Source organism: Malaclemys terrapin, chromosome 4 (genome assembly GCF_027887155.1).
Source record: "Malaclemys terrapin pileata isolate rMalTer1 chromosome 4, rMalTer1.hap1, whole genome shotgun sequence".
Lineage (NCBI taxonomy): Eukaryota > Metazoa > Chordata > Testudines > Emydidae > Malaclemys > Malaclemys terrapin.
In genome coordinates, this window is record NC_071508.1 from 131,712,016 (window position 1) to 131,739,983 (window position 27,968).

The 27,968-nt window shown below is 40.6% G+C and overlaps 1 protein-coding gene across 6 annotated transcripts; it reads right to left on the reverse strand.

The window, feature by feature from the left end:
* Positions 1-928: 928 nt before the first annotated feature.
* On the reverse strand, positions 929-27,445 carry MOK (MOK protein kinase). Of its 6 annotated transcripts, XM_054025818.1 has the most exons (12): positions 27,288-27,445; positions 20,966-21,080; positions 17,974-18,063; positions 15,605-15,675; positions 9,536-9,614; positions 9,343-9,391; positions 7,993-8,171; positions 4,319-4,420; positions 3,479-3,652; positions 3,104-3,215; positions 1,746-1,949; positions 929-1,652 (listed from the first exon to the last, which is right to left on the reverse strand). In XM_054025818.1, the coding sequence occupies exons 1-12, from the start codon at positions 27,292-27,294 to the stop codon at positions 1,572-1,574; spliced, it is 1,263 nt and encodes a 420-aa protein (XP_053881793.1). In that variant the 5' UTR covers positions 27,295-27,445; the 3' UTR covers positions 929-1,571. The 6 variants fall into 6 exon arrangements, with proteins under 6 accessions (XP_053881793.1, XP_053881794.1, XP_053881795.1 ...); XM_054025819.1 differs by lacking the exon at positions 17,974-18,063; XM_054025820.1 differs by lacking the exon at positions 3,479-3,652.
* Positions 27,446-27,968: the final 523 nt, after the last annotated feature.

The window sequence follows — 27,968 nt, forward strand, 5'->3', positions numbered from 1 at the left end:
AGCTATACTGGCAAAAGGACTCCTCTTGTCAGTATAAGATGTGTTTACAGGGGGGAAGGAGGGAGAGGTAGGGGGGTGGTTTAACTATATTGATTAGGGGGTGGGACTCTCCCACCCTGCCCCACTCTCCTACCTGACATAACTATGCTGGCAAAGCTTTCTAGTGTAGACTGAGTCTGGGGTGTTCTCCAACGAGTGCCTCAGCAGCACCAAGATGATGTGACTTCAGTTTAACTGCTGTCCACTAAGTTCTGACTAGCAGCTGGAAAACTGATTGGGCTCTTAATGATTTCACTCTGCTGCAGCCTGGAAAAGCTGTGAAGAGCAGCAGAGGCACTGGAGCTGTTTTTCAAACAGGAAGACATCCATTAACTTTCCAGCTGTAAACAGCGTAACTTTTACAACCATAAAGGCTAGAATCTTTTTTTAAGTGCACAGCTCATTATACAGAAATTATCTTAAGTACCTCCATATATGTCAGGAAAAGCTTTCCATTTAGGAATATCCAGAACTTGAAAAATCCAGTCCTAACATAGCTATAAGATATCTTCTATAGTTGAACTCCATTTGGTTCTGAAATTGTAAAGCCACTTTTTAACAGAGCTAATGCTAAACTGACAGTTTTCCTTCTTTCTAGGATATTAAAGTTTTAAAAATCAAACACACTGAACTCTTAGTCATTACCTTAAATGGTATCTCTCTGCTACAATGACCAAAATGCTATTTCTGAATTTTGTTGGCTTCTACAGCACAAATAGCTGAGAACCTTATTAAATGAGTGCCTATAATTTGTGAAATGTGAAAAAATGGTCTAAATCCATATGCTGTTTCTTTACCACTATTTCAGCCAACTAACTGTAAAACCACCAGACCCTGTAAAGCTTTTGATTGATACAAAAGCATGGTTTAAGAAAGAAAAGGACACAAATGATAACGATAGATTTGCTTATGAATCAGATATGTAACTGTACAGTTATCCTTTGCATATACAAATTTCAAAAGTAATTAAAACTATTTAATTTTACTAAACTCAGGTGTTTCTCAAATTATATCATAATCCATAAAGTATTAACAAGACTTGAGCTTTGAAACTATCAACCTAATACAAGAGATAATTATTTTCCAACATTGTCTACGCAACTTAACATTTTCATCTGTTAAAAAGGTACAAAATGAACAGATCAAGTTTAACAAGTCTTAACACCATAAACTATTTTATATATAATATAAAACTTAATTACAAAATGTCATTCCTAGCACTCAAACTAAAATCCCAAATTATCCATTTTTTTTTTTTAAATTTTTAAAAAGCGAATTTGTTTAAAAGGGTTCAAGTATAAAGTGCATTTTGAGCTGCCAAAATGGTGCTTAGATAAATATTGATACCGTTCAGAAATAAAGTACCAAAGTGCTAATAGTCTTGTAGTGTTTTCCTGCAGCATTTCAGAGAAACAAAATATAAGGCACTATTGCTTTTGGTGTACCTTTGACAATAATATAGAAAGCATGATTGAATCTGTTTCACTGCATAGTCATGCTTTTCCTTACATTCCAAATATTTGACAAGCTGGTCAATATTCTCCACCTCTTCTTTCTATAGTGGGTAAGTGGTATTGTTTCATAGAAGACTTAAGTTCCTTCTGTTTTTCAGACTGTTGAAAAAATGATAAGTTTGAAATATGGTCTGTAATACATTTATATTTATTTGCTGTGTATAACTGAATAAGCAAGTTAAAGTTTACTACCTTGTGATTTGTCCCAATATATTTAATAGGTTGTAACACAGGGACTTCACCATTTGTTGCAGGCGTGGTAAAAACTGAATGAAATGTAGGACTAGGATAAGAAGTCAACTTGGTTACTCCAGAAACATTCAGTTTTGGCAACTCTATTGCATAGGAAGGTCCATGATGTCTTATTGGATTCTCCTGGGTTTTCCTATGAGAGTGCTTTTAAAATAAAGATACAAGTTTCAATCTGCTGACAGTGACATTTTTCTTAAACAGGATACAATAAAAAACAGAGCTTTCATCCCCCAAAAAGCAACCCACCAAAGCTCCATTTCAGCTGAATTCTTAAGCACACACCCCTTAATGATGGTTATTTATAACTACCTGCACATTTTCTTTTTGCGGTTTTCCCCAAGCATCTGTGTACAAACCCCATTTCAACCAATTCCCAATAGTTGAATTAGTGGCACAAATGCTGCTAATGGGAAAAGGACTCGTACTTTAAAGGTGACCTATAGAAGAAAATTGGGCTTGTGACTTTTTTTGTTGCTAATTTATTATGTGTTTTTAACCAAAAAGGCTGAATGTATGTCAACTACGGAGATTTGAAGAAGAGCTCTGAGAAACTTGAAAGCTTCTCTGTTCCACCAAAAGAAGTTGGTCTAATAAAAGGTATTAACTCATCTATCTTATCTCTGTCAACAACAACAAAATCTATCTTAAATTAGGAAGGTCAAGTCCTGTTTTGCTTCAGGTCTCAGTTGGAGGACCCAGAGATGCGGATTAGGAACTTGGCATTTGGATGAAGGGATGGAGAAGTGGAATCATTTTGGAGTTAGTTTTGATAAGTATAAACAGAAAAAAAAAGTTTAACAGTCTACATATAAATCTCTTATCTCAGCAAGGCTTCATATCCTTGGCCTCTAATGTTACCTTAGTTCTCCAGTTATCTATAGTCTTCCAGGAAAAACAGGGTAGACAAGACCAACATTTCCAATGTACATGAATAGAAATTAAAAAAATCTTGGTCCTTTATAGGGTATACAGAAGGCAAAAAGGCACAAAGGTATCAGCAAGACTTACTACCACTATCTAATTAAAGAACTATGGCAAACCTTTAGGCCCTGACCCCTGCCTTTCAATAGGATTTTGCACAGGTGCTGAAGTCTGTGCCAGCAGATTCCTATACAGGACTGGAACCTTAGTTTACCTCAGGAATAAAACCATGCAGTCACCATTAAGTTTTATGTATCTAAACTTGACCTATCTGATTATATGTATCTAATGTACATTTGTTTATGAATCTAAACTAGACCTTACAAATGACTTTATTTAAATAGGCTGCATGTTCTCCAGTTTGATTTAAATATTACCTGCCTATTACCATCCTTTGAAATACACCACAAGTTGATAGATTCTTGTCCCACCATGTTTTCTGCTAATCTCATTTTTCTGTGCATGGTTACAGCTTGCTTCTCTGCTGTTCTGAAAAGAGTGAACAAAAAGTCAAATAATACCCCTTCAGATGAAATCTGGAGTCCAGTAGGATAGTAAAGAAACTGCCATATGAATTTTACTTCTCAGTTGTTTTAATGCAGTAAATAAAAAAAACTGCAGGTATGGTTATTTGCAAGGCGATTGTAACCTAATAAATTCAGGGTTTACTTTAGACTAAGTTCCTTTCTCCACAGTCCATTGTGCAATTTGGGATTTAACTTTACAATCCTGTATTGAAAGTGTAAACTTACCTCAGCTCTCGGAAATAAGGATGCTGTAGTGCTTGGTGGGCACCAATTCTCTGATCAGGATCGTATTCTATCATCGCATACATAAGGGAGAGGCTCTTGGGGGAGATATTAGGCACATGTGGAGATAGTCCTGTCCCTTTTTTAAAGGGGAAATCAAAACTCATAGCTCTTGACCTGTGTTAAACCCAGTAATAGAGCAAACACTTATCATTCATGTAAACTGCCTCCAAATATTAAACTTACTGAAAAATACCTAAAAGGTCAATCTAATGTGACTAGGGACAGTAATTAATCACTATGTTTTTGAAAAGGGAAATAATTAAGAAGCACTGAAATGACAGAATTTCCTTCCTTATAAAATTATCACTGACATGCTAGATGTTGCAGAGGTAAACTGCCAGGTGAGACCTAGAATACAGTTTTGATTTGCTCTCATCTGCCTGGGAGCATCACAAAGGAACTGCCTCTGGGTAGGGAGAGAACCCTTATCTGGCAACTGGCATGAAGCAGCATTACATTTGTGGAGGAGGAAAGTCCCCTTGACCACAAAGTTTGTGCAGCAATTGTTCAGCTGGTATAGGCTGCAGGACACAAATCCCTGATGTGGGTAAGAAAAAACTGCTCAAGTTTCCTCTCCCCTCAACTTGAAATCTTGTGAGATCAGAAAATTGCATTTAGGAATTACACTTAAGACAGACTTAAGTATTTACATATTAATTAATATTAAGGTATATGACAATTACTATATTTAGATTTAAGTGTTCACAATAAAAGAGCTGATTGTGAAAACTGCTAGATTTTATTTAGATTAATAAATATGGGAATGTACTACATACTTACTGTTTGAATTTATTAAGAGTTTTCTTAGCAGGGGTGCCTAGAATATCATGGATTTTTGATATTTGGTCCAATTCATTAGAGCCAGGAAAGAGAGGGTGGAAACTGAAAGATAAGAAATAAAATTGGCAATACTAAAAGTGATTTAAACTAGTACTAATGGAATGACTGCCACTGTGTGGTGCTCTGAAAACTGACAGACTTTTTCAGACTGCATTTCATACTGGTCAGCTATAGGAGAGCAATGTGTTAGATTATTGCCCACACTTCTGGTGGGAATGGGCAAATCAGTTCAGGCAAAAGAACAGTCTCTAACCTGACCTGCCCCCACTCCCACAATCTGTTTACAACAGAGTTTAGCCATTCACCTGGAGTATACTTTCTTGCAGAGTTTTAAAGCTCAGCTGGTTTTTATGGGGATGAAACTGTGACATTTTATAAGAGAGTACTGTAGAGTTAGTTCATTTGGGGTCAGTTTTATTTTGTGGGAGAAAGGACACATTTGGGTTTTGTGTGTCAACTGGCCTGTGCCCAACATAAAATTAGTTATTTCTACTAGTTAGCAAGCAGCCAAAGCAGAAGGGCTGCCAGTTCATGTGGCAGTTGTGGCAGGAGCACTAGCAGCTATATGTCCTTGGTGAAGGAGGAGAGAGAAGCAAAAATACTGCCACTGCTCGTTGCATACCAAACAAGAAGGTGGCAGTATGGGAAGAGGACAGAGCAGAATTGTTGCCATTGCTACGGCACACAGGCAAGTGGAGGAGAAGGAAGAAAAGGAAAGCCTCACAGATCAGCTGCCTTTTCTAGAGCACAAGGATGTTTAGGAAATATTCACTGCCTTTTTTAACTATTTTCATGAATTATAATAATAATGGAAATTAAAAAGACTCTCTCCAGTTCTATAATTTCTTGCACACTTGCAGATCTCAATCAGCTGAACAAGTTTTATTACAGCTTTCCCAAAACTCACTTTTGCATAGAGTCAAACTGTAAGGTCTGTTTTTTTCACAAAACAACCGGTAGAAAATGGGGTTTAACAAACTTTTACAAATTAAATTGTGGAGTCGACTCTCATGTGACGGATTTCCTCTGCTGTTGCAAAAGAGTAAATCAGCAGAGGAGGCAAAAATATTAACATTTCAAATGTACTATCAAAACTGAGGACTGCTATGCTCATGACAACAACAGTATGTTTACACTACCATTGAAAGTGTGACTGTAGCACAGGAAGGCATCCCCCTGCTAGCTTTAATTTATCTAGCACTGGTAATAATGGTAGTGAAGACATGGCAGCATAGGCTAGCAGCCAGAGTACAAGCTGCCTGGAGAGCCTGGTATGTACCTGGGTTGCTAGCCCATGCTGCCATGTCTACTCTACTATTGTTACACCACATGTACTAGATAGATTAAAAATAGCATTGGTAGGCTACAATCATATTTCACTTGCAGTGTCAGCATAGAATCACAGAAATGTAGGGCTGGAATGGACCTTGAAAGGTCATCAAGTCCATCCCCCTGTGCTGAGACAGGACGAAGTAAACCTAGACTATTCCTGACTGGTGTTTGTTTAACCTGCTCTTGTAAACCTCCAGTGATGGGGATTCCACAACCTCCATTGGAAGCCTATTCCAGGACTTAATTACCCTAATAGTTAGAAAGTTATTCCTAATATCTTACCTTAATCTCCCCTGCTGCAAATTAAACCGGTTACTTCTTGTCCTAGCCTCAGTGGACACCAAAAACAATGGATCCCCATCCTTTTTATAACAGCCCTTAATGTAAGGGAAGACTGGGATCAGATGTTTCTCCCCCACCCCAACCCAGTCTTGTTTCTCAAGACTAAACATGCCCAGTTTTTTTAACCTTTCCTCATAAATCAGGTTTTCTAAACCTTTTATCATTTTTGTTGCTCTCCTTTGGACTCTCTCCAATTTGTCCACATCTCTCCTAAAGGGTGGTGCACAGAACTGGACAAAGTACTCCAGCTGAGGCCTCACTAGTGCTGAGTAGAGAGAGACAATTACCTCCCATGTCTTACGTATGACACTCCTGTTAATACACTGCAGAATGATAATAGCTTTTCTCACAATTGCATCACATTGTTGTTCCACTATACCCCACAGATCCTTTTCAGCAGTATTACCATCTAACCAATTATTCCCCATTCTGTATTTGTGCATTTGATTCTTCCTTCCTCAGTGTAGTACTTTGCAATTATATTGAATTTTATCTTGTTGATTTCAGACCAGTTCTCCATTTTGTCAAGGTAATTTTGAATTCTAATCCTATACTCCAAAGGGCTTGCAACCCCTCCCAGCTTAGTGTCATCTGCAGATTTTATAAGCATACTCTCCACTCCATTATCCAAGTCATTAATGAAACTACTGAATAGTACCAGACTCGGGACTGACCATTGCAGGCTACTCCTGGGAGTATACCCTCAGTGAGCCATGCAGGACTCAGTGAGGAAAGGAAGAAAAAAAAAATCACTATTTCCCAAACTAAGACATATTCAATCATGAAGTTATTCAATCATGAAAAATATTACAAACAATAAAACATTTAGGGGGAATTAATTACATAAAGGCATGTGGCAATCTTACTTTCTGTTAAGCATCCAGCTACTTTGTTAATCTGCTATTATATATGTTTGGTGCGAAACAAGACAGGATCTGTGCCAAATGTAACATCCAGACTAGAGGCATGAAAGAGTTCTAGAAAACCATGGAAAACAACATTTATGCAGGGCCAGTGCAAGGATGTTTCGTGCCCTAGGCGAAACTTCCACCTTGCACCCTCCCCCCTCCCCGAGTCCTGCGGCAGCTCCCCACCCCCCACCTTGACGCGCCCCCCCCTACGGCAGCTCCTCATCCTCCCCCCAGCCTGGGGAGCTGTGTGGCAGCTCCCCACCCCACCCCAGCTCAGCTCTGCTCCACCCCCACCCCGAGCTCTGCAGCACCTCCCCCGCAGCAGCTCCCCACCCCACCTCCACCCTGAGGCACCTCCACTGTGGCAGCTCCCCACCCCCACCCAGGGAGCCATGCGGCAGCTCCCCACCCCAGCTCACCTCTGCTCCGCCCCCTCCCTGAGCCAGTGGCAGCTCCCCACTCCCCCTCCGCCCTGAGGCCCCCCCACCCGGGAAGCCATGCAGCAGCTCCCCACCCCAGCTCACCTCTGCTCCGCCTCCTCCCCGAGCACACTGTCGCTGCTCCACTTCTCCTGCCTCTCAGGCTTGCGGCGCCAATCAGTTGTTTGGCGCCCAAGCCTGGGAGGGAGAGAAGCAGAGCGGGGTGGCGTGCTCAGGGGAGAAGGCAGAGCAGAAGTGAGTTGGGGCGGGGAGTTCCCCTGCGTGCTGCCCCCCCCCCCCCCCAGTTACTTGCTGCAGGCGGCCCTCCCCGCGCCCCCTTGCCCCAGCTCCCTCCGCCTAAATGCCGGCGGCGACCAGGGCGGCCGAAAATCCAGCCACTGCTGTCGCCATCAAAGAAAATGCCACCCCCAAAATCCTAGCACCCTAGGTGACCGCCTAGGTCGCTAATAGGTTGCACAGGCCCTGCATTTATATTAACATAATATTACTCAGGCCATGTGCTGATTACATAATGAGTTGATCCTCAACTTGAAGTTTCTTTGACACTGAATACATCAAATTCTTAATTTCTTTTTACTTAGCACTGTACCTTGTGATTTCATAGAAAACGCAGCCAGAGCTCCACATGTCCATTTTGTAGCTATAGTAGCCATCTGTGAGCAAACACTCAGGTGCTCGGTACCAGCGTGTAGAGATATATTCTGTATATGGCTGCTTGGAATATACACTCCTACAAGATCCAAAGTCTCCTAACTTCAGGGTATCCTGCTGCAAAAACACCCCAGACAAACAAACAAACTTATGTTGTCCAATAAATTAGAAAATGGTCAAATATTGAAGCAAAGGCAGGAAGCCTTCTGAAATACCTGAACCAGCCATTATAAATCTAATTATAGTTTGCTTTTGGTACTTTTAGGGTTTTTTTTGTTGTTTTTTTAAAAGAGGAAAAGAGGTGATTTGGAATGTCAAATTGCATATCTGTGTTTAAATGTTATTAAAAACCTATTCTCCAGCAACACTGAATGGGCCTATCAATGAAGCATATCTCAGCTATGGTAAATGTTTCATTATGGTAACAAATTGTAAAACTGCCCTTTAAATTGTAATTGCCTCTGAAATTTAAGGCCATTTATGTCCCATAATACACACTAGTATCTTTCTGTACATTTTCACAAAAAATGTTAGAGATAACCATTAATAGTAAAATGTATTAGCTAGTCTTGAAGGGAAGGTTGCTAAAAGTGGCATATTTACATGAAGTTATTTTTTTGGTGTTCTCATTTTTAGTAGTCACATGATAGAAAGAAAAGCCAGGAAAATATCTATTAGTTCCTCTTCCTCCTTCTGGTTTCATTTTGGGACACACTAAGGACTTTGAAACAGTAAAATCTATCCCATAAATATAAATGAGCTGAATTCTGGCAACAAAACTACTAAACAACTCTGGGAAATAGGCCTTCTGCCAGCATTTGATAGTTTTTAATACAGGAATCTTTCAAAAACAAAATCAACTTAAGGTCTCCTTGTGCAATCGTGTGAACAACTTCTGCCGACAGTAGGAGTTAAGCATGGAGAGAGAGGGCTGCAGGACTGAGTCCCAACACTTGTTTCAGAAATAGCACAGAAAGGAAAACGTTATTAATACATGAAAATGAGAATTTGTTTGCTTTCAGACTTAGCTGCAAATCTTACATCTGAGCTATAGAACAAGAGAATCCATTTACGCTTTTATCCAATAGCAACAGAAAACATTTGTTCATTCACCGTTCAAGGAGGGGAGGGCACAATACTAAAATTATATACCGAAGAGTCAACTCTCGTTAACTATGAAAATTATACCTCACACTTACAAAGATATAAATTTCTCTGTTTATTCTGAGAAACTAGTGTATGTACTTACACTTTTAGATTAGTGATATCATCTTACAAGACTACTTACCTTTATTAATATATTTTCTGGTTTCACATCTCTATGAAATATTCCATTTCTGCACCAATATAAAAATACCAAAAAGAACAACTCAATGAAAGTATGAGCATATTCACTATGTTTCTAATTATTTGTAGGCAATATTTAATTATAAGCATATGGCATACTTCTTGCAAGGTTACTGCTGAATTTAGTGTCTTACCTGTGCATGTGATCAAGGGACTTGCATAACTGGTACATGTAGTTCATTATTTTTTTTTCAGGTAATGGCTTTCTCCTCCCTAGAATGTGGAACAGTCAAATGAAATTTCAAGTACAAATGCTTTATATCAGTGAGTAAGTATACAATAGAAGTAACATCTATTTTTCAGCTTCTGATAATGAATCCATATTCCCTTCTTCATGAATAAGAAGAATTTGATTAACATTTTTATACTTGTCATACAAAAATAACAATTGCAATCAGCATTTCATTTAAACTAGGACATAAGGTGAAGACAGACACATTTCAGAATACACCAGAATAGTCTGACAAGTGCAGCTGTGAATTTGACTGCCTATACATTGGCAGCTTTGGTATTGCATGATTTTTCATAGTGTAGGGAGGTATTCTGTTCCAGAGAACGTGTGAGTATTATGAGTGGTAACATAATATATCTATTTTTTCCCCAATTGTATTATAGCAGAAATATTCCATTCCAAACATATTGGTAGGCCTTATTTCCTATGTAAGCACTAAAGTAATGATGCATAAGATTCAAGGTTTAGAAGGGATATAATCCTCTACAAGTGCACTGCCCAAAGTGTCTTATTCCTGTTTTGGTATGCAAATTACAGAACAACGTGTTCACTTCAGTGGGTTTTACTGACATAGGTAAGACTGCTGACAAGCAAGACTACTCCATTTTTGTTTAGAGTCCTGAAGACATCTGATAATCACCTAGACTGTTTCTTTCTACAGGCCCTCTTGAGGCTTTGAGCTTTGCTGTAGTGCCTCTAAATAATGCTGTATTATTTATAATATCATTAGTAAGAAGAGAAAATTAGCAAATTCCTTAGAAAACGTAGTGACTTTGTTTAAACAAGTTTTAAATTACTTCAAAGTTAAATATAGTCTAACAATTCATTAACTAAAACTAACTTTAGATTATAATGCTAATTAATTATATAGCCAAACATGTTATTGCAAACTTTGGATTTTCTATCTGTATTCATTCTTTGCCAAGTAGAACTGTTTGCCACGTAAAAATAAATGTTATACCTAAAAGAGTAAGACAATAAGAATTCTTTTCTTTAATGGCATTTGTATGGTCCTGTGGCCCCGCACTAGTACCGCAGGGGTTAACCTTTCCTTCCTAGCAGAGGAAGCCACGCCCCGGAAGCTCTGCTGGGCATGCTCCAACTGGAGAACAGGTATAAAAGCCTGCAGATCTGCTCAGTCTGGGCTGACTGCTGGAGGGGAAGGAGGCACACTGCCAGCTCCTGAGGAGGGAAAGTCTACGCACCAGATCCGGAGGCCAGCCAAGCCGGGACGCACTCTGACGCCCAGACGGATTACGTCACAGGAGGGGAACACACCAGAGGACCTCCCGAAGTGGAGAACCCGGCGTTTATGGTAGGAAGTGACCCAGGGGAACTTTAGAGGCAAACGGCGTTAGAGCTGCAAAGATGCTCGGCGTGTTGCGGGTAGATCCCCGCCGAGCTGGCGGCAAGGGGAACTTGTCACTACCAGGGCCCTGGGTCAGGATCCAGTGGAGAGGGCAGGCCCAGGTCCCCCTACCACCATGGGAATCCTATGGACTCTGGCCGCTAGGCTGCACTGCTCCAATGTGCAAGCGATTTATATGGACCCTGGCCATTGGGCCACACCGCCCAGACGTCTGGGGTGAGTTATCTGAACTCTGGCCGCTAGGCCCACTACCCCGACCAAGGGGTGATTGTGGGGAAGGAGGCTATTAGGCTGCAACCATCTGCCCAAAGAGGGATGGGCACATGAACTTGGGAGTGGCAAGGTTCCGAAACCCCATCCCACCCCTGCCACAGAGGGGTGGGGCGGTGCCAGGCCTGCCACAGGTCCCCATTACTGCAGTATCTGAGCACTTTCTTCCATTTGACAGATGATGAAACTGAAGCTTAGAAGTGAAATGGCTTCCCTAAGGTCACAAAAGAAGTCTACCGCTGAGCCAGCTACAGAACCAAGATTTCCAGATTCTCGGTCCAGTTCCTGAACCACAAGATAATTCATCCCCTTGTTGGTGTAAGAGTCTGCTGTAACACAGTTTTCTTTAAGACTAACCTGCAATATTTTTTTTTTCAGAATTCTGCAGAGGATTTAAAAAAAATAATCCGATCGGGTCCTTTTTTGCTTCTTTGTGTATAAAAGCCTGAAAACGTTTCCTGATTTGTTTTCTGATTTTTAATTTTTTTTACTGTTGGGTATCAGGAATGTCAAATCTGGTCTTCCTTGATTTTGCTAGAGGACCTGTTGTACCTCTGACCATGTATATTGTGAGCACTCACACATTATTTGAAAGGGATAGGGTGTCAAATCTTTGACATGTTTAAAATTCCAAAATGTTAATTACTGAAGGTAATATGTATTAATAAAAACAATTTTAGACAGTATGATTGACTAAAGATTCCTTCCCCAATAAACTGCTTGCTTTCATTCTCTTGACCCTTGATGTTTCTAGTTTGATAATTCTACCCTTAGTCAACTATTCATAAGTCCCTAAGTCACTTAGGAATACAAATTGACAGGCATTTCTCAAAATTCCACATTAGTTTCCCAGTCACCATAATCCATGTAGATTAGAAAACAATGCTTGAAACAGTGGTGCATTTACACTAGGGATCTTAACAGTGCTGTCATCAGTGGAACTTAATTAGTGCTAGCAACAGTGGGATTTTTTTGAAAAGCTTTCTTAGTGTAGACAAGGTTACAGAGTCTTCCACATCAGACAAACTCTGAATTACTAACATTAAAAACAGAATTAAAAGAAAAATGTAGGCATCTTCATAACAAGGCACAAGCTCAACTGTTTTTCCCTTTGCAAGTCACCTTTTAGGATTGAACTAATGCTCTTCAGCTTTCAGAATTACAACATTATAAAAGCTTAACTCAATAAATAATTATGAACAGAATCACAACAGGAAGATGTTACCTTGTATGTGGCTGCAATGCATTTGTATCCACGGAATCTTCTCCAGATCTTAAGAGCCCTAACCTGCTTCCACTAAAGTCACTGGCAAAATTCCCATTGACTTCATTGGAATAGAGCTGCGTGTCTAGTTTGTAGACAGTGAATGAAGGCGCTCTATGGCACTAAATGTTCTATTCAGAACATAACTTTGTAAGGAAATTATGTCATAATTCCTTCCCCACTTGAGTAGTTTTAAAGACACTTTCAAAATAGTCCTACTCTATATAACTAATGTTTCTGTCAACCAGAATTTTTTCAGAAAAAAATAAAAAAGGATTAATTTCCAAGACCAGTGCCAATAAGGAACTGAATAAATGCTGTTTTCCTAAACATTGCTGTTCCCACACACCTGTTCCAATTAGAAAAGTTTTTTCATTCCAAAACTTTGTACAGACCAGCTGGTTCTAGACATTTGCTTCCCCTCTTCCATTGTCTCCACTGATTTAAAAAAAGTTTTTTGTAGTAGTTTTATGCCTTTCTCCAAATTTTATTTTTCAGGGTTCATAATTTTATTCAGAAAATTAAAGCATAATTAACACTAAAGAGATATTGTTTACTGGTAGTAATCCATATCTCTTCTGCACACTGAAACAGTCTGAAATGTTAACTAGTTTGTGTGGGTGCACAGCTGTGGTGGTCTGCTCTCTGAGAAAGCATCAATAAAATAATATGTACAGCAGAGTGATATACAGATTAGCCATATGTTCCTTCTGCTTCAGAACAGTGCCGTTACAAAAGGAGATCTTTTTATTTAGTTGCAACTATCACCCAGGTAATAGTCTCAAAGTTGTTGAATACTATACTTTTCAAAATTAAGAAGGATTAATTTACTTTCCAGTCCAACTGTGTGGTGGGAGCTTAACAGTGAACATTTTCTAGGTTTTAAAATGGCACGTCTCAAGTATTGCTGGGTTTTGCAGGTGCCCTTTCTTTTTGGTGGCTTTGTTTGTGGCTATTGCTAGTTCAAAATCAGAATTTCCATCCACAGTAAATGTTGATATTTTGGCAGATGTGTTTCATTGAGACAAAGTTGAAATATTTTTTCCACAGAACAAAGTTCCAAAACAATTCAATTTGAAAATGTAATAAAATGTTATCTTGCTGCCTCATGTGAAGCTATAGATCGGGTGCCTCATACCCCATTCTCCTCTATGACCCAGGCTCCCCAAAGTACCTTTCCCATGATGCACTACAGAAGTTAAACAAGAGATGAGACAGTGGTGAATCATGGGAAATGCAGTCCAGCCAGGCAGCCCAGCCCATAAAAAAGAACGTGAGCATGAGGTATCATAGCAGCTCAGATGGATGCAGTTCAATATCAAACTGAAATAAACTGTAATGTTTCCATTTGAGTTGACCCAACCTGACATGAAATATTTTGGTTTTCCTAACAGAAAATCAAAAATGTCAGCAAACTTGGAATCTTCCTATGAAAAACTTTGATTTGGTAGAAACTGTTATCCATCAAATTACCAGTTTATATCCTGGTTTGTTTACCTGCAGCATCCACAGGTTTGGCCGATCACGGCTCCCATTGGCCGTGGTTCGCTATCCCAGGGCAATGGGGGCTACGGGAAGGAGCGCGGGCTGAGGGATGTGCTGGCCACTGCTTCTTGCAGCCCCCATTGGCCTGTGATAAGAAACAGGGTTATTCACCATTGCAAGAGGTCTGAAAGCATGGTCTCCTTGAAGCTAGTAGGAACTTTTCTCTAGATTGTAACTCAGCAAGCAATACTCTTATTTGCTTATTTGGGTTTTATAGCACCACTTATCATACCCTGGGCACTTTGGCTTTTCTAGTGACTATTTTAAATTTTGAAATCACCCTGCACATTCAACTTCAATAACAACCTCCCTAGCCCCAGCCAGCAACCAGTATCCAGCTCTCAAAGTGTCTATGTGGCCTAGTCTACATAGTTATGCCAGTACAAAAACTGTTGGTTAGGGATGTGATTTTTCTTTAAACATATATAGTTATTAGTACAACCCCTTGTGTGGATGGACTTACCCAAGTATAAAGGTGCCATAGACCAGTATAGCTTATTCTCTTTCTCTTACATGAATAAACTACACTGATACAAGCACCACTATAACTGTGTCCACAGAGTGCAGGGGGTCATATAATTAAAGCAGTACAACTTTTTTGTTTAGACAGTTCTAAAAATACATGACCAACACACTCTAGCCTTCCTCCACTTCAATTTACTGTCTTTAGTTACTAACAAGTATCAGGGGGTAGCCGTGTTAGTCTGTATCTACAAAAACAACAAGGAGTCTGGTGGCACCTTAAAGACTAACAGATTTATTTGGGCATAAGCTTTCGTGAGTAAAAATTTTACTCACGAAAGCTTATGCCCAAATAAATCTGTTAGTCTTTAAGGTGCCACCAGACTCCTAGTTACTAACAAATCATCCTACTGTCTTTTCCTGGAAACTCCTCCCATGATCCTAATTCTTACACTGAAAAACAGCTGCTCTAGCATCAGAAGCTAGGAACTAATGTTTACAGAACATGAAGGAAGTTCCAGGTAGTAATGTGGCAGATTTCCTATATGGGGATAAGTTTAGCAGAAGCTGTAGAGGCTTCTGTTACTCTATCATGAGCCCTTCTTGAATAGACTAACCTTGGTTCTCAAACTTTATTATGTTTCAACTAGAAGATTTGCTGCATTCAAACAAAATGAGCACAATTTTCTTACCATTAAACTGGTAATTTTTACAATGAAAATGTATAAGGTAATGAAATACAAACTTTCCATGCTTTACAATCAGGGTTGTTTCCCCGTTTTCCTTTCATGTTTGATCATGTATATTAATAGTGCTCTATAGAGTCACTACTCTGACTCATTTAAAAATAGACGTGTGCACAAGTTTCTAAATTTAAAATGTCTATATAGTATAGAAAACAGCCATAAAATAGTAGAAATTTCCCTAAAAATTGTACAATATACTCTTAAATTTCATACTATATAACCATTACATGAACAGCCAAGTGAAAAGTACGATTAATGCCACTTTATGGTCTCTGAAAGAGAGGATTTTGAATGACTCAAACATGCTCTACCTACCTTTTATTAGCTCATAAATATTCATGTCCATAAGTTCACATATTAGGGCAAGACAGCCAGATTTTCTGTCACTGAAGAAACAAATAGGTTTTTTTTCTGAGCAAGAAATAAAATTATATTTGCATTTGTACACAAAGTAGACAAAAAGTACTCCACTCAGCAAAAGAGTCAGTTTAACCATCAATAACGCAATTTGTAGTTTTCAGTTTCAACAAACCTTTACCTAGAGAAGCCTATTCAAATTGATTTATAATTTTAATTTACAATGGCATTTTTCCAAACTCTTTGCATCTGGCTCTCCTGGCAGGAAGCCTCCTTAGCTTTCCAAGTACTGTATGGATTTTACTCTAAGTATGGCACAATGATGCAGTCGGGAAGCTCCCAATAAAATAGCAATAGCAAGACATAATATAGCCATAAAGTATATGCTAAAAATTGATAAGATACAAAAGCATTGTGCCATATCTGAAAATATTTAATAGTTGAGCTGGGCCCAGTATTGTTCAGTGTGGCCAAAATAAGTCACATTTTTAAATGAGTATGTCACTTTCTAAATTCTGTGGATTCCCTGTAAGTTGAATCTTTAAACCATGATTTGAGGACTTCAGTAACTCAGCCAGAGGTTAGGAGTCTATTACAGGAGTGGGTGGGTGAGGTTCCGTGGCCTGCAATGTGCAGGAGGTCAGACTAGATCAGTGGTCCCCAAACTTTTCACCTCACGCCCCCCTTTACTCCTGTCTGCGCCCCCACCCACCCCAGAGCCGGGAGTGGTGCCATGGCTCCAGGAGCGGGGGACGTGGACAGGGGTAAGAGGGCTGAGGCTGGGGCCACAGCTGGGGGTGAGGAGGTGGAGGGGCGAGACCAGGAGCAAAGCCCTGGGTGCGGAGCCGGTGGCCAGGGACCCGGATATCGCTCCTCATGTGGAGGCTGGCCCGGGCCCTAGCCGCACCCCCTGAACGTTCCTCCATGCCCCCTTGCACCCCACAGTTTGGGGAACTCTGGACTAGATTATCATTATGGCCCTGGTCCCTTCTGACCTTAAAGTCTATGAGTCTATATTGGGAATGACCTTCAGAACGGTAATTGTTGTCCATCTGTGCTTTTTCATTTTGCCTGGTACTATGTATGTAATAGAAGCTGTGAAATGATTAAAAGCAGGACCCAGCCTATTCCACAATTGTGACATTCAAACATTTTACTCCAGAATCTGAGATTTTTTAAAAAAAATGTTTAACCCTTGTGGTTGCAGAAAAACTTGTGAATATGAACAGAGAGTAAACTGATGCAGTGTTTCCTGTTTGACTCTGCAGGGAGCTGGAACATCTCCCCGAGAAGTGTGACCTATCTCATTAATCTCAAAACAGGGCCCCTGTGGATTTCACAATTCTGCTGATGAATAATTTGATGTTTTTCCTAAATGCCATGGAATTCATCATGTTCCTGCAGCTGGCAACCGACATTTTGTTTTATGTCTCCTTGCCCTGGTGGGACCGGTCTATGGATGCCTCTTCCTTTCCTAATAACAAGGTGTTAATTTGATTACAGTGCATGCTCCCTGCACTGTTTAGTTGAGCCAGGCAAAAAGGAATCGGGGAACCAGAAAGAGAGTCCACCTTGGAGCAAGAGAGTGGCTGACAATCTGGGCTGCAGCTAGATCTAGGGAACTTGGGAGATGGGTTATTAAAGATGACTAGTAGCTTCCCTCTTCTGGCACTTGTGGTGGGAAGTAGGTTCTAAGCTGGGTTGTTTGGATAACACTGCAAGAGCTGAGGCCCAGGGAATAGAAAAAGTCAGCCTGAAGAGCAAAGCAAAAAAAAAAAAAAAAAATCCTTGAAAATAATAATTAACAAATGTTATGCCTGATTATTTTCAGCAATGAACCATAGTTCTGTGGAGTTGCATAGGGGTGAGGAGGCTGAAGGTAATTATATGGCAATAGAATAAGTCAACTTTGCTACAGAATTTGGTCTATCTGTGCAACAGAGTACATAGAGCCTTGGAGGGTAGTAGGCATGAAGTCTCCTTCCCGTAAAACCAGAATATAAATTTGTTTATTAATTACTTAAAATATCTCTTGTCCCAGGTCACCAGTTTTCCCATAATTTTTAGTATGGATGTTGTAGTTCTGATGTTTTTGCAGCAATACACTCTAAAGAAATTGAAAAGTGCAATTTAGAACTGTATCATATCTTTGCCTAACAAGAGGCATGAGGGCTTGGGAGAATCAGACAGATCTTCCAAAGATTTCCTTTTTGGTGGAATAAATAATTGGTTAAATGCCTCCAAACTATCTTTTGTCTCCAAAAGCTACTGAAAAATTTTCAAATAGAGGATATAGGAAGTAGGGGAAATAAATACACTGTACTTACAAAACCACCTCGTGTAACATAAGGATATTAGGATGTGGATTCAGTCGCCTCAGTGCTTGTATTTCTCGCAGACTATTCACTTGCTCGATACTAACGTGTAATTTAAAAAAGAAGTGAGAGTGGAAAACTAGTTTACAAGTTAGGAATTAGATTGTGACTTAGTCTCCACACAAGGGAGCAAGAACCTCCCCTCCTCTTATGTCCCTATGCAAGCTACCCAAATCTGGGGTCCAGGAATGCAGAAGTAATTGGGGAGTTAATTGCCTGGGGCAAGGGAATAGGGTAGGAAATGGAGAATATCCTGGTTCCACTTCCCCTTCTTGCTGACCAGATTGGCTGATCCAGGAGAGGTGGGTAGTAATTTACTGTTGGTGTAGACCAGAAGTAAATTACTACTCCGCAGCAGCAAGAAAGAAATCAGAGAGGAATTGTGCGTCCAAGTCACAATAACTCCCACGGCTACTCCTGGGTTGGTGTAGCTTACAGCTAAAGACTATGCCTAAAGTCACAATCTAGCCCTGTGTAGTCATTAGCGTTAAAACTCAATTTAAAATTAATAACCACTAGTGTGAAGAACTGAAACACAGTATTTTACTAGCTAATTAAAACATAGTATTTAATCATGTCACTCATGCCTGGGACTCAATTAACCATTAGAAGTCCAAGCTACAGAAACCACTGGGGGGAAAATTCATTTTATGGGGCTTCAATGGCCTTGCATGGACACTAGATATAGCAAATCACTACAGGATAAGCTTTTCCTTTCACAAGCTGATCAAGAGTTAGCCAAATGCCAAAATCCTTATGTTTCAACATGAAAATAAGAAAATTATCCTGTACTAGCAAAATCAATTTACATCACTATTACCTATAGCTATAAGTGAACATTCCAGTAAAAGTGTAACCTCTAGCCATTCATAACTATCAGAGGGTCCAAGACTTAAGGGAGACTTTAATGCATCATAGGGAAGATGTTCTCACAATCCCTCATAAATATGGGAATGGTGGCCATCTAAGTGCAATGAGTTGAACACACTCAAAATTTCTTAATCTTATAGTATTTATTTTTGTCTCAACTCTAGAGAGTCTGTTTTCTTTTTTAATAAGAAAAGAGACAAAACTAAAACAGATGTCTGAAAACTAACATGATATGTTTTTGGTCTCAGTGCTTAATGTTAGCTTTTCTGAATGGTCCCAAATAAAATGTGGAATAAAATGTTCCTACTTTTAATTCAAATCATGACCACAGTCAATTGATTTACACAATGAGGGTTATTTTCAGAACCAAAGTAGTACAATTTTCATGTTTGTTTTTAATCAATTTCAATATACATTAAAGGGAAAATATATACTCAAAAGATGCGATTTCTGATCCTTTTTATATAAGTAACAACATGAAATGTCCTATATTTTAAGATAAATATGCAGAATTTGTCAAAAGAGTATAACTAGATCTGAACTGCCATATGAATTTCCCTGATAAAAATCTATTGCTGGACTCTGTTTCACAAAATACACTGCCAGTTTCAACGATCTGTAAATAATAGTAATTTTACTTGGAGTACCACTGTGCAAAACTGACTGACTCATCAATACTGGTTTACGTGACAGGGCCAGCTACCTCACCATCTAATAAGATTTAATCTTGATAAACAAAAATAAACTGATCATAACTTCAGTGAGACACAATGGAAGTCTGGTTTGTGTTAACAACAACAACAAACACAATTAAAAAAACCCCAAAACTCAGCACCAGCAAATTGCCATCTTTCCCAAATAAACCTCATACATAGAGCTAAATTAAACAAATTCTCAGTTTTTAATATTTCTAAAATTGATTAGCCAAGAAATTTGTATGCGTATTCTGAACATTCTGGACCAAATACTGGGTTGTAACCAAGCTTCACTCAGTGTAACTAAGGACAGAACCACTTTTACATACACCTTGTTCCTCCAGCTGGCCAGATCCACTGAGTTTATGACTCCATTGTAACAATGGACCAGCACAAAGTGGCTATAGTAGAAAGTTTATATTCAGTGGCCTGAGCTGATTAATTTTTTTTCCATTTAAAGGAAAAGGATGGATTTGTGTTGGTAAACTCACTCTTGCTTAATCTCTGCAGATCTGATTGACTTCATAATCTGTGCAGCAACAGACCACTGAATCAAACCTGAAATTTTTCAAAGCAATAGACGCAACGTCAACTGTAACTCCCACTGAAATCAATAGGAAATGAATGTGTCTAACTGAGAGCTGAACTTGGCCCCTTGCTAAAGTTAGGGGTTGTGCACCTTGATTTGGATGAGAATGCTGTGTGTGAGTGTGCAGTGAATCCCATTTTCCTAATAAGAAAGAGCTCCCACTGTGACTTGTGTTGCCCACTATTAGAGGACACAATCAAATGTGAATAAAGGCAAATACAAAATACAAAGAGGAACAAAATCTGTATAGGGAGAGAAAATAACTACTGTTACACGATCCACAATAAAATGCATTTAAAATGAACCTGACAATGGATAACGAGGGTGTTCTTTACACCATCTTCTTGTACTAATTCATTTATGGCAGGAAGAAAAATGACACGAGCATGTTCAGACATATTCTACTTTTCCTTTCTGGTAGGAATTAATTTACAAATGTAAAACCAAGACCAGAGTGGTGACAGGAACAAATAGTAGATAGGAATGAACAAAGACCCCAGTCCTCCTCTCTCTCTAATCCTGGTCTCAATTCAGTTGACAAGCAGGTATAGAATTTGCTACAGTGAGTAACATCAATGGGTCTACTTGGTAGAAAGCGCAATGCCAAATTATAATTTGCTATATGATCAGGCCCTCAGTTCCCCCTTTCTAACATATGCAAACATATTTTTCAATACACATGAACAAGTATTCAGAATCCTCTAGTCAGTCTTAAATTTATATTTATTTCCCCAATAAATGTAAACAAAGTTTTCATATTTTGGGCAATAGTATGATCAACTATACCTACCTTTCAAAATGCTGTTTCATTTGTTTGCATGCATAGTAATTTCCATCCCTAAGACTCTGTGTCTTCAGAACATCAGAAAATGTTCCCTCGCCTATTTTACCAATAGGTTTATATTCTAAAAACAAAAATATTTAAATTTTAAAATGTAAAAGTAAGTTTTGTTGTAAACAGTAAATATTTTTATATTTATCCTTAGTTGATTTTCATTAAATTCTGTCTTTGCTGGGTGATTTTCAATATTACGCTTTTGGTTGTGGTTCACATGTCAATCATTTGGGAAAAAAATTAAATTGAATTAGAGCAAATTGGGTTTTACTGCCCCGTCCTACTGATGCTCATATTATTGATTGTACAATACATTAACACAATCCCAGAGCACAAACTGTGACCTCCCTGCTCCGTGACACGATACCTTTGTACATACAAGAGGCCTTTTTTCTGTCATAGCTAGGGCCCTACCAATTTCACAGCCGTGAAAAATGTGTCAAGGACTGTGAAATCAGCCCTCCTCCATGAAATCTGATCTCCCCTGCTGCTGGGAGCCTGAGGCTCCTAGCTGCTAGTCTAGCCACGCTGGGGAGGGACAGGACGGCCCTGCACAGCCGCTCTTGGTGAGGAGATCAGACCCACCTCCAGAGGCAGCGCAGAAATGAGGGTGGTATCATTATCCTGTCTTTGACCCAAACTATATTTCTCTTTCCTTAACTTCCTCTACATGTACTTGATTGGTCCTGCTCCAGTAATACTGACTGTTCCATCAGCCAGTCTTATTCATCCCCTCAAGTCCCCTCATTGCTTAGTGTCCCTCCAGATTCTGTCCTTGGTAATCTCATTTGCACCTATAGGTGCAACAACCATCTCCACCAGTGAGCTGAAGATAAACCAATTCATGTCAGTTTCATGCTACTGTTACTGCTGAGGAAAGCTTATGAACAACAAAGGAAGCAGGCAGTGGAGTTATTCACAGGGAAGACTCCAAAAAGTAGAGACCAAGGGAGAGGTAAAGTAACAAAGACCTCTTTCCTCCCTCACACCCTCATGCCTGACAGCTATAGGAGACTTAGGGTACTGCGACACTGCAGCTATGCTACAGCAACATAGTATAGACACATGCTAGAGCAACAGGGTTTTTTCCATCACTAGAGTGAATCCACCCTCTTGAGAGGCAGTAGCTAGGTCAACAGAAGAATTCTTCTGTCTACCTAGTGGTGTCTATATGGCAGTGGTTCTTAAACTGGGGGTTGTGACCCCCTGAGGGGTCACAAGGTTATTATGGGGGGGAGGTTACAAGCTATTGCCCACCACCCCTAAACCCCACTGCGCCTCCAGCATTCATAATAGTGTTAAATATTTTTAAAGTGTTTTTAATATATAAGAGGGGTCACACTCATAGGCTTGCTGTGTTGAAGGGGTCACCAATACAAAAGTTTGAGAATCACTGCATATTGGGATTTAGGTCAGCTTAACTACAGACAGGTCTACACTTAAAATGCTGCAGTGATAAGGTTGCAGCAGTGCAGCTGCACCGCGATAGTGCTTCAGTGAAGATGCTACTACGCTGAAGGAAGAGCTTCTTCTGTCAGCATAGTTAATCCACCTCTGTGCGAGGCGGTAGCAGAAGCCTTCCTATCGACATAGTGCTGTCTACACTGGGAGTTAGGTTTATATAATTGTGTTGCTCGGGGTGTGGAGTTTAGACCCAAGTTTAGGTCTGGACCAGGCCATACAGTAGTGGAGACATACCCCTTCTCCTTGAAGCATCCAGGAGTTTTTGCAGGGCAGAAGTGACGGCAAGTTCTTTCTACCGTCCAGAAGCTGGATGGTGGATCTTCACATTTCAGATACAGGTCTGTCGCATCTTACTCTGGGGTTACATTCCGCAGTCAGCGCGTAAAGCGAAAATCGCATATAGTCAAAATTACATTGAGTGTAATGGCGGGGGGGGGGAAATCGCCCGCACTACAGGTACAATATTAAAATTGTTATTTTTCTCTCCTTTTCTTTTTTTTTGCCGACCGCGTAAAGCTGAAATCGCGCATGTTAAATGCGCGTAAGATGCGACAGACCTGTACGTACCAGCAACCCAGGTGTCATCTTCAGTTCTTCTTTTCTACTAGCCAACCTTCACATCCACTCTTGCAATGAATGCTTCTTCTCTTATTAAGATCATTTAAAACCTTTCCTCATTACCAAGGTTCTCTTTCACTTTTCATCTTTATTACTGTGACCTTCCCCTTTACAACCTTTCCTCTTTTGCAGTCTAACAGTGGCACTTTAGATAAAATCATCTCTCTCTCCTGTCACTCTTATCATTTGCTCTTTAAGTTCCTTCTAAGACTCTCCCTTCTCTTCCCTCATGCTGCTCTTATGTTTGAAACACTATTTCTCTACACTAGACCCTCTTTAAAGCCCAGTTCTTCCAGAAATCTATTCTCCCTGTTCATCACCACCACATTCTGCTCCCTCTCTCTCTCCTGAACTGTTGTCTTTTACTATTTTCTTGTTGGATTTAGATGGTAAGATCTTCAGTGCAAGGCACGGGCCTGTTTATAAAATACCAAGTACACTTGCTAATGCTATGTATTATAAACAGTCTTTGCTCATGAAGTACTTTACAAGTCAGAAACAGAATCTCAAAAACCGATATAGGAGGGCACCAAAACCCATCACAAAGACACCAAATCAGGAATAATATGCTGAGGTGGCAGAATCCTGCTCAGAAGCCTGATTGCTAATATTTTATAACCCTTAACAACCATTGATTTAGCATGTTCATACCTCACTATTGTAAAGAACATTCCTCAACTTTAAAAAAAAAAAAAAGGTCAACTGTCCCTGTGGCTGAAATAAATGATAATATAGTGAGTGACATTTTACGTCCCCACATTGGTGGAGACAGTTTCTGTGTTAAACATATAAAGTATCTGCAGCAAAGCTTAGCAAGTTGGCTACCTGTTATTCAATGGTAACAGTCAGCAATCTCAATAGTTCTCTACTACACCGTCCATTGCTAGTTCGTACATGCAAATAGTTGATTTTATGGCACGATAAAAATCCAAATCAGGCTATCCTTAGAGATAGAATCTTCATATTTTATTTCCAGTTTATCTATCAGCAATATGTGCTGAAGACTCAAAATACCTAGGCTAAAAAGCACATGTAATACATTGAAAAAAAAAAAAACACACCACCACCACAAAACAAAGCTTTCTGATTGATCCCATGACATCTACCTCTATTTGGTTCATGAACTCTTGTCTGGCTATAACACACCAGTGTATTTTTCTCACAGAAGAATAGGCCTGGAGCACTGGACCAGGATGGAGTAATTTAAATCACTTTTTGTCTATCACTGATTTAAATCAGATGAGGGTTTGGGGGAAAAAAGTGTGCTATTACAACTTGCATGATACATTTTAATCTAACTAAACTATAATTTAAAAAAGCCACTATGGTAAGGTATCACTCAAATTTTACAAAAGAACTGTAGGCAAAAACAAAACATTAAAGACTAAGACCCTGATCCTGGAAAACACTTAAGCAGATCCAAAATTTTACTCTTTTGAAGTTTGATCCTGCTCTCATTCAAGGCAATGAAAAAGCGTCCATTGACGTGAATGATGCAGGATCAAACCCCTGTAAAGTCTCATTTATGTTAAAGGCACTGCTCAGACTTAAAAATTACATGTGTGCATAAGTGTTTGCGAAATCAGGGACTAAAATTGTATTTTGATTTCAAATTTTCTCTTAGTGGCATAAAAATTGTCACTTCACAACAAAAATGCTTCCATGTGATTGAAAAGTTATCCTTTTCTTTTCGGTGCATTAACAAATATATTGTGAAGTTTTTTACATCAAAAATTCAGGCCAAAATTTTCAATAATATAGGCATCAAAGAGTGGGATTTTCAAAAAAAGCTAAGGCCTAGATCCCCAAAAGGACTTAGGCACCTAACTGACACTTTTGGTACCTAAATGTTAGCCTTAGGTGCCTCTGAGAGCCTCAAAACAATCATTCAGCTGCTGCCAAACTCTGAAAGCACCTAAAATCTTTAGGTGCCTAAATTTCTGATGTAGAAGTCCCATCGGTGCCTAGAAATCTGCCAATGAGTATTTGCACAGCTACCTCACATCCCTAATCCTAATTGTGTCCTGACTATCTTAGTGAGTGTTGGTAGCCCACTGGGAAAGGCACTGCCCAGGTTGTGAAAGACTCAGACTCAGAAATTTGAATTTGTGTCACCCCATACCCAGGAGTGTGCCCTTATCATTGGGCCCTGGGGTATTGTGGGGCAGGTCTTTCTCAATCTCTCCTAGCAAAGCTGTTCCACTTAAAAGTACCCTTCTTAAGTTTGCAGATGATACCAAACTGGGAGGGATTGCAACTGCTTTGGATGATAGGGTCATAATTCAAAATGATCTGGACAAATTGGAGAAATGGTCTGAGGTAAACAGGATGAAGTTTAACAAAGACAAATGCAAAGTGCTCCACTTAGGAAGGAACAATCAGTTTCACACATACAGAATGGGAAGAGACTGTCTAGGAAGGAGTACGGCAGAAAGGGATCTAGGGGTTATAATGGACCACAAGCTAAATATGAGTCAACAGTGTGATGCTGTTGCAAAAAAAGCAAACATGATTCTGGGATGCATTAACAGGTGTGTTGTGAGCAAGACACGAGAAGTCATTCTTCCGCTCTACTCTGCTCTGGTTAGGCCTCAACTGGAGTATTGTGTCCAGTTCTGGGCACCGCATTTCAAGAATGATGTGGAGAAATTGGAGAGGGTCCAGAGAAGAGCAACAAGAATGATTAAAGGTCTTGAGAACATGACCTATGAAGGAAGGCGGAAAGAATTGGGTTTGTTTAGTTTGGAAAAGAGAAGACTAAGAGGGGACATGATAGCAGTTTTCAGGTATCTAAAAGGGTGTCATAAGGAGGAAGGAGAAAACTTGTTCACCTTAACCTCTAAGGAAAGAGCAAGAAGCAATGGGCTTAAACTGCAGCAAGGGAGGTTTAGGTTGGACATTACGAAAAAGTTCCTAACTGTCAGGGTGGTTAAACACTGGAATAAACTGCCTAGGGAGGTTGTGGAATCTCCATCTCTGGAGATATTTAAGAGTAGGTTAGATAAATGTCTATCCAGAATAGTCTAGACAGTATTGGGTCCTGCCATGAGGGCAGGGGACTGGACTCCATGATCTCTCAAGGTCCCTTCCAGTCCTAGAATCTATGAATATAGGAGGATACTGCAGTAGTCAAGGTGGAATACAGTGAGGAACTAAACCAGAAATGTGGGTGTGGAGATGGAAAGAAAAGGATGGAGTATGGAGATGTTGAGAAGGAAGACGCTGTAGGCCAAGAGAAAGATATACTGAACATGGGATTAATTTTTAATTTATAAGTAATAAAGAGAATGGTGCCAACAGTGATAAAAAAAAGGGGGAAGAGGAGGTTTGTGAGGAAAGTTTAAGAGTTTGTTTGGGGCCATGTTCAGTTTAAATGGATAAGATAACGTATCTCTCTGACATTTCCTCTGGGATATTAGATGGGATTGTTTAGAAAGAGACAGGTCAATGATAGAGAGAAAGTTTTGAAAGTCATCAGCACAGAGTTGATATTTGAAACCATGTGAGAAGATATTGTCCAGGGACAGCCTGTAAAGTGAGATGATCAAAGGGCCAAGGACAGAACCTGATGAAGGAATGATTGGACAGGTAGGAGGAAATCCAGAAGAGGACAGTATCTCAAAAGCCAATGAGGGCAAAAAGTCAAGGAAAAGATGATCAACAGCATCAGAACCAACCGAGAGGCTGAGGTGGGTCTTGTGATGCTCCTTTACTGATATTAGTAATCAGAGGGCAGGTCCTTCCCCCAGCTACTTATCTCCTCATATATCTTTGCATAGTAGGATCTGGTCCCCCTCCCACCAACCCATAGTCCAATATGCATATTCCATCCCCATCTCAATAGCAGGGCCATTTCTGTTCCAAATGGATCTGACACTGGAGCCTAGTCCTCCACTCACACATAACAAAAGTGGGGCACAAGCACCTCATGCTCCCCCCCCCCCCAGCAAGGCTTAGACACCGCCTCACCCCCGTCCTCACACAGTATCTCCATTCTCTCTGCCCTAGGAGGGTCTGCTCCCTGCCACAGGACCCGCTGCCAACCTACGGCGATCCCGCTCCCACTTACACATCCTGCCTGCTGCACCCCGTTAGCGCCTCCCGCTCCGCATTTCCCTCCCCCCGCCCCCAGCGGGAGGCCCTCTCCCTCGCTCCCCTCACACCGCCCCCGGGCCCCGTCCCTCTCCGCCCTTACTGTTCATCCTGCGGCTCCTCAGCGGTGTGGGGACGGGAGGGAAAGGCTGAGGCCTTCGCTGCAGCGCCCACCCCTCCCGGCAGAGCTGTCAGCGCGCCATGTTGTATTCCCGTCACCCTGGCAACCGCACAGGCTCAGGATTCCAGCCCAGAAACACAGCCGAGTCAGCCCCACCCGCCCACAAAGCCGCGCAAGCGCAATGCAGCTGCCTCCCCCCGGCACGCAAGCGCAATACCGTCTCCTTCTTCTCCCATGGCGCGAGATTACAGGCTCTCCTATCTTTACCCAGTTTCACAGTCGCGCAGGCGTAGTACAGTTTGTTTTTAGGCCGGGCCACTGACGACCCCGTTTGCGCAGGCGTAGCAACCCTCTCGCTTTCTCTCTTTTCCCCTCCCGTCCTTGACGGATGATGCACAGTGGCAAACCAGAACCTTGCACCCCACACGGCTCCGCTTGCGCATGTGCAGTAGAGACTTCTTTTGCGCCTCAGTCGGTGACTGTTGGGCAAACGCAGTAGGGATTTGTGTTCCCAGGTTTCCAAGCTCTGAGGCCGGGCAGGTGCCTTGCCCCTGAGGAGGCTCCCTATAGGTGGGCCGGGCGCGGGAGGATGGTTAGTTAGGCTGGCCTTACCTGGGCAGCCCCGCAGTGCTGTGGGGGGGTCTTCTCAAGGCAAGGGGAAGG